The following is a 13,152-nucleotide window of genomic DNA, read 5'->3' on the forward strand; positions in this document are numbered from 1 at the left end:
AATGTTCCTTCGGGCGTCGGTATCAATTTATAGCGGGTCGGCTTGGGTACGGAATGTAATTTGTGCTACTGTCGGAAAACAGGTCGGATGCGGTGACCCGTGCAGGACTCTGCTCTAAGTGACCATTTTAATCCTCTAGCTAATTATCAATGCGGTGGAAGACGACGGTAAAATATTTCTCTAACACTGGATTTATTTATGCCTGAATTTTTAAGGTGTGGCGGCTTTTATTTTGCCGTGGCGGTGTGACACAGTCATGTAGGGGAAACCTTGTATTACAATATGGGATTGTGCAAAATAATCACAGATGCTGGGCAGTTAAAATCAACAGTGTTTATTAAAGCTTTTCTCCACAAAGCAAACCACCTACTTTAACAAACAACAGTTTCCTTCAACAACTAGCAACATCAAAACATAAGCAAGCCAAACATGTAACTGGGTGGAGGCGTGTGTGTGTGTGTGTGTGTGTGTCCAATAAAGACTACAAAGATGGCCGAACGTGGCTTGGGAAGTCACGTTCGCCGGACTACAAATTAGTGGGCGTGACTTAGGAAGTGTCGTCGGAGAGACTACAGGAAACACCGGACGTGACTTTGTGTCACGCGAGAATGCGATTCTGAGGTGATGAATTCAGATTCACTGATTCATATACCTGGAATTCAAAAATGGCGGCAGTGACTGTATCGATCAAAGGTGATCACTACACGTGCGCGCAAGGTTTGAACAAAGGCGGCGGTTGCGCCGTCTTTGGTCTCGTGTGCGGTTTGGTCACACGAGAGGTGAATTTAGAGGGATAATACCCACAGTCCTCAAAAGGTAGCCGTGCTACCGAGAGGAGTCCGTCTTTAAAGCCAATAAAGGGGATATGCTGGACACACGTGTTATGTTATAGCGGGGTTATTAACTATACCTTTACAACAGATCGCCCATAAGATCACGTGTATCTCGGTGTGTGTGTGTGTGTTAGTAAAAGAGGGAAGAAGCTAAGCGGGGGCTTAGAAGACAACACAGAAACAAACACAATGACCATGTGGTGCACAGCGGTCGTCTCTCCCTTGAACAGTGGCCGACAAGCGAATCGAGGTTCGTTTATCGTCCGCTGATCGAGCCGGAATACGACGTATTGTGGTCACACATGGCGGCAAGACTGTACAGGCTGGATTAGCCTGAGTGAGCTCCTAGCGGGCGTAGCAAACACAGTTAGCACACAGTACAGGCAACCATAAGTCGGACTCGGCCTTTCACAACAAAATAAAAGCACAACAAAAAAAAGCACGCTATATACTATCTCTTTCTGCTTCAGCTTTAGTGTCCTCAAAACTGATGGCAGGCTGTTCACAGTGTTATGTCTACTTGATGGAAGGGACGGTTTCTACTCCTTCTGAAGATTATTACTTCATTCTGCAGGCTGTGAGGAAAGGGCTGGGTTGTGCAGCTTTCCTGGATCTAAACAATAATGACAAGTGTCCGAACAAAAACGAAAGTAAAACAAAAACAGTCTCCGTCTCGTCCAGCGAGGAAGGAACTTAAGTTAGTTCAAGAAAAGTGAAAAACGTTTCTTAAAGTTGTACCCTTACGGCAGCGGGTGCGTGAAACCGAAGTCTCTTCACAACATGAGCTCCTGGGGAAATACGAAGGGCAGGAATGATCCGTGACCTTTTAACATGGGAGTGACGTCATTGTGATCCTGGCGGAGCTTCCGGGCTCACAGCCAATAGGCACCAAGTGAACGTCTTGGGGGTAGGTCAACTTGTGATGCGACTTTCACACCTTGTGGGCCCTTTTGACCTGTTCTTTGTCCTGCGGCTCCACGTGGCTGAGGTCCTGGTAGTTAGGCTTCTGGCTTCAACTACAGGCCTCTCTTGGTCTCTTTGTTTGAGACATGTGCCTGAGGGCACAAGGCCCAACAATACAAACCTTGTTTTTTTTTTTTTTTTTTTTAATTAAACATTTTATTTATGTAACATTTCAATAACTTCTGTATATGACACTCGTCTGATAGTAACAGAGGCAAATTATTGGCAAACCGACCCAGTGTGATTAGATGAGCCGGCTGCGCGTATGGAGGGCATGTCTAACGGATGGTCCCTTACTTAACTAAATAAAGAGAAATGTCCCACAAAGCAACATTACAGAACCAAACTGAGGAAACGTAGTAACTCTAACTGTCTTTGGCAACAAGGGAAAAAATACCCCAGCTGTACGGAGAAGCATCTGTCCTCCCGCCTGTCCCACCTACTCTTTGTGACATTTCTGCCTGAAAAACAGCGTCTGTCACCGCAAAAACCTTTAACTCACCGAGTGTTTATGATGAAAAAAAATCTCTGCGACGGTCAGTCCTCTGGACTGAGACTTCAGTGGACTTTCCGCCAGAAAACGGCATCTGTCCCCGTGAGTGATAGAGTCACTGACGACAATTATGTAATTATGCAATTTAGAGAGAAAAACGTAACGTGGGTCAGGATCTCAATAACTACACATTAGCATCCGTATGATTATAACTTATCTGCGGGTTTAGATTGACAGGGGGGACACCTGGGAAACACACACGTCATCATCATGACGTGTACCGTCACGTCTCTTTCAGAGCTGCAGGCTTTCTGTAGCCGTTTTTATACTAGGCGATAAGCAGCCAATTGTCCGCGGATTTAGACAGAAGGCGGTAAATTGGGGGTCTGTTTTGGTCCACCAATTTTGACGCCTCGGAGGGTACGCTTATTTCCGCCTCCATTGCTATCTAAATCTGAGATGTCGATGTGCCGCCAATTGCGTGAGATGGGTGGAGTTGTCGATGACCTGCACTGTTGTGCAACCCACAGCCGGGGAGTTTTAAAACCAGGAAACAGCTGATCACAGCTGTCAGTCAGTTCAACACTTAATCCGTGGACGTCAAGATGAGCAACTGGAAAGCTGCTGAGATCCGGAAGATGCCAACACACACATAACATGTGTAGGGAAGAGAGAGGAGACTGTAATAGAATAATGTAACATGTTTTATACAGGCTGGAGAAATACATGCTAAATGAAATGTTAGCAATGGGAAAAATATAACAACATTGGGACATTGTGAAATTGTAAATAAATGATGTGATGGTAAGTCAATAGTATGGTATTTTAAGTTAAACTGAGTCATATGCAAATTCAATTAAAAAATTGGACTTATTACGAAAACTTAGCTATATTAGCTAGTGTCTCCTCAGTCTCTGTAGCTGTTTGGTTGTGTCCACTTGTTGTTGTAGCGGCAAGATACAAATGGTCGAGACTTTCAAATTAAAAGCCCCCCAATAAGAACCCAGTTCTTTTCTCCAATGGGGTGCAAGCTCTTACTTTGAAGACAAATTTGTTGTCACTGTTCTCTGCCCAATTTGTGCTTCACGTCACATGTTTACGCCTACCCCAGTGGTGGCCAAGTGGCTGCTTTTGGAAAAGGAGGGATATTAAACCTCCCTTTTAGAAAGACGAGGCGGCACATTGCCGCCTTGACCTTGTAGCAAATGGGCCACCTTTTCTGTCTAAAAGAGGCTTGTGTGAATTACACAGCGGGTCGTCTTTACTCCAGCGGTGCTTCGCTCTGTGTGAACGACCAATGGCGGAGAATTGGCGAGAATTGGTGTTAATGCATCATCTCTGTGTGAAAGGGGCTACTTATAGCTTATAGATCTGTACTGGAAGTTGTGTCGCGATTCTGCGAGACAGGTTTGTGGATCTGAGTGTAGCGATTTCAGTTTTGATTTGTGTATCGTTACAGCCCTAATGTGGACCCATATATGATTATTCGATTTTTTAAACCTTAAAATATTTATACTATCAATTTCAGGAATCCTGAATCAGCTGGGCTATACGTTCTACCTTGGACAATTTGACACAGTAATAAGTTCTGATTATTACCATCTTCTACATATTCCTTAGTATATCCTCTCAAAGAGTCAGAATTTTGATTTAGGAAGTGAAAGATTAATTTTAGTGTCACTTTTTATTATTATAATAGTATTATTTTTAGTGCTAATTTTTCACTTGTTATATTTTATGTCTTGACAGAAATGTGCTTCAATAATTTTGCAGTGACTGAATTAGATGTTTGGTAAATGTTTAAATGTAAATGTTGACAATGGTTTCAAACTCAGAGTACTTCCTTAATTTCTTAATCAGAGCAGTTCCCTGTGAGGCTGTGTCTGTAAATGTTAACACTTTATATAACATCATATGATGCTCTGCAAGCACAGTGAACTCAGGCCTGAACCCAAATATCATGTGTGATTTCATAATGGTTAGGTGGATTGTTTGTATGCATTATCATGTGTGATGGGATTGAATTTTATAAATGTTGGTGGAAAACTGGTTGGAAGAGCCTGTGAAATGACCTGTAGGCCTTTGATAAGTCAATAGCTCTGAGAAATAATGTACTGAACTGCTTGTGGAAAGAATTTAAGAGTTCATCTTGATTCAAAGCTCTCCAAATGTTGTCTGTTGTCATGCCTCTCTTCACAACATATGGAAGTTGGAGTTTCCAGATAGGATTGCATCTCTATATAGACCTGAAGTGCGTTTTGCCTATAAGTGATTTCTCGGGGATGGAGGGATGGCAAGGGGGTGAATTTTATTCACTAATTTGCTGTCATGATATTGGAGATCAATATCATTGTAATGTCTGTGTGTTACGTATGGAGCTGGAGTCCAGTTAAGACTGGAGGCAAAGCTGTTCTGATTCTGTCCATAATAAAACAATAGACCTGCCAAGACCTCTGATGCTCTGTTCATGTCATACTGTTTTGTACGGAGCCCCAGACATGACATGGTCAAAAAAAAATTAAATTGTGGCCACAATATAGCTATAGCGTGCACACTAAATACTACTTTGTGGTCATGAAATAAGGATAACTTAAAACAAAACTCTCGCCAAAAAGCAACCGAGGCTTTATTTGGGATTGAATATGAGTCAAACCTTCGTGTGAAAGCATAATTACGACGAAAGAGGCACTTTTAAGATTTACCGTAGTTTCGGTTTTGGGCAAGTTCATTTTGAATGGGAGTGCATGGGGCAGGACATGCTAGCATCAAAATCTCTATTTTTAGAACACTAAGAAGGCTCGACACAACATGAAACTTTGCTCGTAGCATCACTATGGTCTCTACTCATGAACAAGAGCATTGAGAACATTGTTTGTGTACACAGAGTTTATGAAAAAGAAGGTTTTTGAACTACTCACGTTGGTTGCTGAATGAATGCCCAAAACCGAAACTACGGTAAATCTTAAAAGTGCCTCTTTCGTCGAGAGTTTCGCTTTAAGGATATTTAATTAGGCTTATAATATAGTGAACTTTTAATCTTCTTTTATTGAAGGACAAATGTCCAGAGAACACTACAGACACCTTCAGTAGTTCAGTCAGAGCAACAACAACCTGCATATCAATCCAAACTAGATTCTGATCACTGATAGGCTATAGGTTCCCTTGGCAATGCAATACATTCAGTGAGCGCTATTGTAACTGCACGGCTGCGTTCGGTGGCATCATTAAACGCTGCGGCTCATACAGCCTATGTATTCCGTCAGCTGAGAGTCTGACACACATGATGCTACTTTCAAAGAAGATGATCAGTGAAAGGCACTGCCTAAATGCGGGATAACAAGATATCGACTAGAACGGAATAAGATAAGACACTCACCTTAAGGACATCACGTAGGCAATTGCAGTTTCTAGAGAAGGTGCACTCGATTTGCTTACCGAGCTGTCCAGGAATTATATTATTATAATTAATTTGTATTTCGTGTGCACATTATACCTACTTCGTGGCCATGAATTAGTATTTCGTGTGCACATTATACTTAATTCGTGGCCACAAATTAGTATTTTGTGGCCACGAATTAGTATTTTGTGCGCATGTTATAGCTATATTGTGGCCACAGTTTGATTTTTTTTTTGACCATGTCATGTCTGGGGCTCCGTAGCTTTGACCTTGATGCTGTTCATTTCAGCCTGCTGGTTGTAATTTTGAGACAAACATATGAATAATTTCTGTCAGCTTTGATATTTCCCCCTTGGTGAAAATAACTACTGCAGAGTCAACAAGTAGCAACGCCACTGAAGCTGATTCATTAACATGTTGAATTCAGACATTATGTCTGGCAGGAATGTACTTGGGTAATGTTTTGCAGGAAGTTGAGCCAAGTTAGTTATCTTTGGCATGGCCTCCTGCATGAGTACCTGCTGTGCCACTGAAATTAATGAGTAAGTAGTGTATTTTGCCTGGAATCATATTCGATTTCCTCACCTTACCAGGTACAGTAATCCACAAGTCCAAATCTCTGTGATGTCACATTAACAGTCCCTTCTGGGTAAACAATTTTCTTTCAATTAACTGTGATGTCCAAAAATTAATAGGAAAAACATAATGGTCTGACCTATCTGACGTTTCTGCCTTGCTATTTTCATATACTGTGTTGCTTTACTAGCGTCTTTGATATCTACAAAACATCAACATCTTGGACTAATTGCTAGTTTGGGCTGAACTTTTCTTCAGTCTGTGGTCTAACAGGTATTTAATGTCTCCAATGTAACTATAGTAAAATTTTTGTAAATACTTAGATATGAATTCATCAAACATGTATTTTAGATGCATACATTTTGAAATAACATCATGAAAAAAGACAGTTAAATTGTATGTAAATTGGTCTGTGCTGCAGGGGTTTTTCTACCCAGAGCTTATTGTAAACAAACATTGTGATTTGTTCTATAGGAGAATAGAGTTGTGTAGGGATGATGTATTTTATAGGTTAACCCTGACGTTAACATGACCCTGGTTCCCTCTGTAGGATTATTAAGATTTTGTATTATTATAGAAAATAACCTGTGTGTCAAACACAAATTCATGATACTTACAGATTTTCTTTATCAAGATAATCTTCACAGATGAACACCACTTTGGGATTGTGAATTGTAAATTAAATCTCTAGCAGTAAAAAGATGATGTTAGGCTATAAACATACTACATCACGGTCACATGATTTAAATGTCACCACCACTAAGTGTCTTACTACACAATTACTATATAGGTTTTCTGTAAGTTGATCAATGTACAAATTGTAAAGTTAGACTATCTCTGTGTAAAATTGAGCAAGAAATAAAACTCACAGGTGAGTGACTTTACAGACAGTATGGCTGTGTTTTCTGTAGTCTATGACAAGAATGTGTAAAATGTGGATCAACTAGATGTTTCTGTGTCCCTTGACTAAACTCTAGTAAACACTATCTACATTCAAGTATCAAAAGAGTTTAGACAGACTATTTAGAGCTGTTGTCAGGCAGGGGGTTAAAGGGAAGACTATGGAAAGGGGAAGGTGGACCCAAATGCAGTTACACGAGAGGCAAGGATATGGGGAAACAAAAGGCGAGCTTTATTTTAAAGCTGAACACAAAAAACAGAAGCAGACAAAATGGGGCAAGAGGCAAAGTAGCAACCAAAAACAGCAAGGCAAAGTAGCAACTAAAAGGCAAGACAAAGTACAAAGAAAAAGGCAAAGTTCAAATCAAACATGGAAAACTCAAAACCAACCATAACAGGACTTGAAGAACATGGACAAGCACATGGACATAGACAGGGGCTGACAAGAACAATGACCAGACAAGGAGTGAAAGGAACACAGAGACTAAATACACAGACACTGATGACAAGACGAGGAACAGGTGAGGTGGACCAACAGGTGAGATAACGAAGGGGAGGAGCACATGAGAACATGAAGGGAACAAAACAATAGACAGAGGGAGCCAGAGGGAAGAACATAGGAAAATACACAGGAGAACTTAAAGGACACATGAGGGCATGGAAAAATCAAAACATAAGACACAAGACATGATACAAAGACATGGAAATTAGACACAAGGAAACACAAGACAAAATGACAACCAATCACAACACAAGGAACAAGAATCTACAGTCATGACAGCTGTATGATCAACAACTTCCCTCACACCATCCAGAATTCCCTCATATGGTAAAGCTCGAACACATTGCACTTTTTTATTTTTGTTTTTAGATTCTTTTTTTTTTGTTGATTTTTTTCTGGCATAGACACCTTTATTAGCAGTAGACAGAAATGAAACACAGGAGAGAGAGGGGGATGTGACATGCAGCAAAGGACCTCCGGTCGGAATTGAACCGGGGTCGGCTGTGTTTATGGCATGCGCTCTAACCACTTGACCACCTGTGTGCCAACACATTGCATTTTTAACTGATGAAAACAAACGTAACATTTTTTGCAGCACCCAGGTCTGATGTGAGTGTATTATTGGAGGACACATATTCTGTCTTGAGAAGCTTAACTCTGCAAATCACTAACCTAGAGCTAAAAACCTGTCGTACATTTGTAGGTCAGCCTGTTGCAACCGTACAGGATCATGTCTGTGACAAATAGGGCAGCAGGTGTAGGATTTCTATTAAGCCTCTGTGAAGTTCAGCCTGTCAGACATCGTCTATTTCTGTTCTCTGTCTTTCGCTCTCACTCTTTCACCTCTCTCTCACAACCATTCTCACCAATACACAAATGGTTATGAGATTCATGCAACATGAGAAGGAGGCCAAGGCACACTGTCTGCATTACAGTTCGATCACTAGGGCTCCTAAAGGCTGATACTGACAACTCTGATTAATCTAAATGTATGTTACATCCAAATGCAGCATGCATTACAGCACTTGTGGTAAATCTGCAAAAGAGAAATGCAGTTTGGAGCTTTCCAGTCAGTGCCATTTAACTACTGCAGAGAGAGATGACAGAACATATGAGATTAATAAAAGAGCTCCAGTCAAACCTCAATCAGGTGGAAACAGTGTATAATCCATGATCAAAATATGACATTGATGTTTGTTTCATGTATTAATGTTAGGAAGATTAGCCATTTGTTTATCTCTTCAGTGGAAGCTTCAGTGACACTTTTGTCACATGTGTCATGTACTGTATTTCAGATTTATTATTTAGGTCTGATTAAATTACACTTCGCAATTGGTTTTTACCTGCACACCAATGTTTGCACCTCATTCAAGAGTAAACCATTATTATCATAATTTGACTATTTCATTTTCAATATTTCCTGTCTTTGAATGTTGCCCAAACCAAATGTGCATAAACCAGGTGGATGTAAACATATGTATGAAGGAGCAGATGCAACAAATCTTGCAAACAAAGATAAAAAGCTCACTTTCTTCCACATCTTATGTTTTGCTGCACTAAAAGTCTTATGGGATAATTTGAGTGATATTTTAGCCTCTGAAGTTGTGTGAGTCTCTCTCTCTCTCTCTCTCTCTTTCTCTCTCTCTCTCTCTCTCTCTCTCATTCTCTCTTTCTCTCTCTCACTCATTCTCTCTCTTACACATACACACACACACACGCAGGCACACATCCAGTCAGAGCTGTTTATCCTAAGGATTCTTACTCACACAGTCACAAGATTTTCATTTGCCCCTGGCTGAACTCTTCACCTCAGTGTTTTGAAAGCACACAGATGGGCCTGTGTGTGTGCTGTGTGCTTTTTGTTTTGTGTTTGACAAGCCATCATCTCTTGGGCCTGAGCTCTTCCTCAGAAACCCCACTATCAGATTTGTGAAATTAGATGATCATTTACTGGTTGTTGTGGTGATGATAGGTTGATGCAGCTATGGAATAAAAATAAGAGGGGCGCCCATCAGCTCAGTTTGGCATCCCATGTATAGAATTTGTCCTCACTGCAGTGGCTCCAGGTTCAAGTCCGACCTGAGGCCCTTTTCTGCGTGTCACCCCCCCCAAAAAAAAAAAAAAAATCTTAAATATGACTGTTAGCTGATTGACATTGTTTGTTTGAAAAAAATATTTATTGCCGTGAAACTTTGTTCAGACATTCCTGCTACCTGTAGGAAAAATTATAATCAAGTTAATACTGTCATTGAGAGCATGTTAGATGCTGATTTAAGCATTTAGCTCAATGCACTGCTTTCCTTATTCAGGCAGAGCTGTTAAAATGTTTGCTGAAATCACTGTTTGCTACCTAATACACTTATTACACCTGTCACCATTTTGAGTGTCCAAATGCTAAATGGGAGATTCAGACACTTTATAGTACCATCAAAGACTGCCAATATGCAACAAAGAAATTAACGGCAGTGCATGCAGATACACATCAGGATCTAGCGGCCGTTAATGTTTATTATGATGGGAATAGTGAACGAGAGAGTGATTGCAGATACTACATACAGATGCATACCTACCTGGGTGTCTGTGAAAATAGTAAACAGTTTGAGACAGAATGCCTGTGTGTTACATTTATGCTGTTAAACATTAGTTAGGGATGAAAGATCTTGATGTACACATATGTTTGCTTGACAAAAACACCAAAATGTTATTTGTGCTGTACTGTGATTGCAGGCAACCAGACAAACTGAGAGTGGTGTGGATCAGGAGGAACAGACGTCACTGCACAAAGGTAATAAAACATAGAAGAAAAGGGGGGTTATTGGACCCATCTTGTCTTCCTCTTGATGGAGTTGTTTTTTTATTTTTATTTTTATTTTTTTTATTTACATTTTATGATTTAACACAACACAGCATAACACAAGACTTAGACGTAAGGAAAATCAATCAAAATTAATAATGATAATATAAAACAATGCAGACAATACAAACACAACAGTAACAGTACATGCGTCAGGGGAGCACAGATTAATTACATTTCAAAAAGATTAATTTATTTCTCGGTGAGTATTAAATCAGAGTTTCATTCTTCTCAAGGAAGGAAAAAAAAAAAAAAAGGAAAATACGGAGCCTAATGCTTTTTTATTGTCTTTCCTCTACATATTCCCAAGCAGAAGTCCATAAATTGTTTAGTCCATTATCCCTGTAGGATTCCAGCAGGGGAATGGCTGCTTGCTCCATCATTATCAGGGCCCGTATTCACAAAGACTTCTATCTTAACGTTAGGAGTACTCCTAAATCGGACTAAAAGTTTTTATGTAGGAGTCGTTTCTTAAAAGTAATTCACAAAGCCGCTGAGACCTACTTTTAGTTATGAAAACAGTGAACTCCTAAACTAGAGGTAACTCTCTGTTGCTACGGATTACGTCATTTTATAAGGACGCACTTAGAAGCGGTGACAACGGTGATTGGTTGTTGAGTGACAGGGCAGCCCATTGAAAAGTCATTTAGGCTACGCAATGCATGAAGTGAAGATAAGGAAGTTGCCTACAAGCCCATGACAAAGCCTATGAAAAGATATTGGATAAAGAAATGTATTTATGAGGAGAATTAAGTGCCCCCCCCAAACAAAACGCTTCGGACAAAAATGACAAATTAGAAGATTACGATGAAAACGTGGATTGCCAATAAAAGCGGCATTTGCTCGAAAAGCTGCGTCAAACCACTCTCCATTAAATTTTGGGAATCGTGTGTTGATCCGGGCCATTTCGCAACAATGTCCAGTATATTGTAACATGTGTCCAAGACAATTTGTGTATTGATGGAATGCAACTTTTTCCGATTGACAAAAGCCCTATTCGCACGGGACTAGTATAACCTGGGGACCTCCAGTAATTTGTTATAATTGCAGAGGTCGTCTGTGATCTTAATCCTGTGCGAATCTGCCATGGCCGTAATTTGTAATTTCGCTCTTCTGATGAGCCTCCTGAATTTGCACCCAAAATGCTGTCAAAACTTTCATTCATAATTCCCAAAGAAGCCTCCATAATTCTCAACCGGGAAAAAGGCAGAAAAAAGGCTTGAAAAACCCAAAAAACCTTAAGAAAAACAAAAAACGACCCCAAATCACAGAGATGCCGATTCGCATGGGACTAATATTATCACATGACTTCTGTGTTTGGTGAAATATGGTAGGAAATTTGCAGTGCGTTACTCTTTACAAATAACAGACATGGCAGATTCGCACGGGATTAAGATTACAGACGACCTCCACAATTATTACAAATTACTGGAGGTCCCCAGGTTATACTAGTCCAATACGAATAGGACTTTTGTCAATCATCAATTGTCACGTTTTTAATCGCAATCTTCTATTTTGTAATTTTTGTCCAAATTATTATTTTTATTTTATTTTATTTATTTATTTTATTTTTTATTTTTTTGGGGGGGGCACTTAATTGTCCTCATAAATACATTTCTTTATCCAATATCTATTCATAGGCTTTGTAATGGGCTTGAAAGCAACTTCCTTATTTTCACTTCATGCATTGCGTAGCCTATGCAACTTTTCAATGGGCTGCTCTGTCACTCAACAACCAATCACCGTTGTCACCGCTTCTAAGTGCGTCCTTATAAAATGACGTCATCCATAGCAACAGAGAGTCACTTCTAGTTTAGGAGTTCTCTGTTTTCATAACTAAAAGTAGATCTCAGCGGCTTTGTGAATTACTTTTAAGAAACGACTCCTACATAAAAACTTTTAGTCCGATTTAGGAGTACTCTTAACGTTAAGATAAAAGTCTTTGTGAATACGGGCCCAGATCTATAAAATCCTTTTAGCCAGTGATCTAAACAAAAACAATTTGGGTTTCTTGTTTTCCAGTTCATCAGAATGATCCTTTTTACAGAAAGTCAAGCCAATGATAACAGGTGTTGCAATACTTTGGATTCCACTCCGTCCAGTTTCAGGCCCAACAGACACACTTCTGAGCAAATAGATACATCCACACTTAGGATTGAGCATAGAATATTTTGCACTCCGGCCCAGAGTTGTTTCATTTGTGGACATTGCCATAACAAATGTATCAGAGATCCTCTCTCTCCACAGTGCCAACATAAGTCAGATGTATCTGGGTTCATTTTATGCAGCCTCTGTGGTGTTATACATGCTCGGTGCTAAATTTTCATCTGTATAAGTTTGTACCTAATACATTTTGATAAGTAATTTGTGCGTTGCATTATAGTTCCCCATTGCTCTGTTGTTAGGTTTTTCCCCAAATCCTGTTCCCACTGTGCTTTAGTTTTATCCAAGATGTTACAGGAAGAGGTATGAATAAACCTATATAATTTAGATACTGTGCCTTGGTTTTTTATGATTTCTTTCAGTTTATTATCTGTTTCCACATCTGAAGCCAGTGATATTCCTTTTGTTACATATTCCTTCAGAATTGATTTAATCTGTAGATACTGTAAGAAGACAGTATCATTAAGTGCA

The 13,152-nt window shown here is 39.9% G+C and overlaps 1 protein-coding gene across 13 annotated transcripts in view; it reads left to right on the forward strand.

Moving 5' to 3' along the window:
• The window catches only part of ehbp1l1a (EH domain binding protein 1-like 1a), a 159,856-nt gene that overhangs the window by 19,133 nt on the left and 127,571 nt on the right, over positions 1-13,152 (forward strand). For all 13 annotated transcript variants that reach the window (XR_003985480.1, XR_003985481.1, XM_030429801.1 and 10 more), the window contains one exon: positions 10,392-10,449. Coding sequence is in view for 10 of the 13 variants with exons in the window: in XM_030429801.1 (XP_030285661.1) it covers positions 10,392-10,449 (58 nt within the window). In the remaining 3 variants the exon portion in view is untranslated. Of the gene's footprint in view, positions 1-10,391; positions 10,450-13,152 lie in introns of those variants that run through there.

This window comes from Sparus aurata, chromosome 10 (genome assembly GCF_900880675.1).
Source record: "Sparus aurata chromosome 10, fSpaAur1.1, whole genome shotgun sequence".
NCBI lineage: Eukaryota > Metazoa > Chordata > Actinopteri > Spariformes > Sparidae > Sparus > Sparus aurata.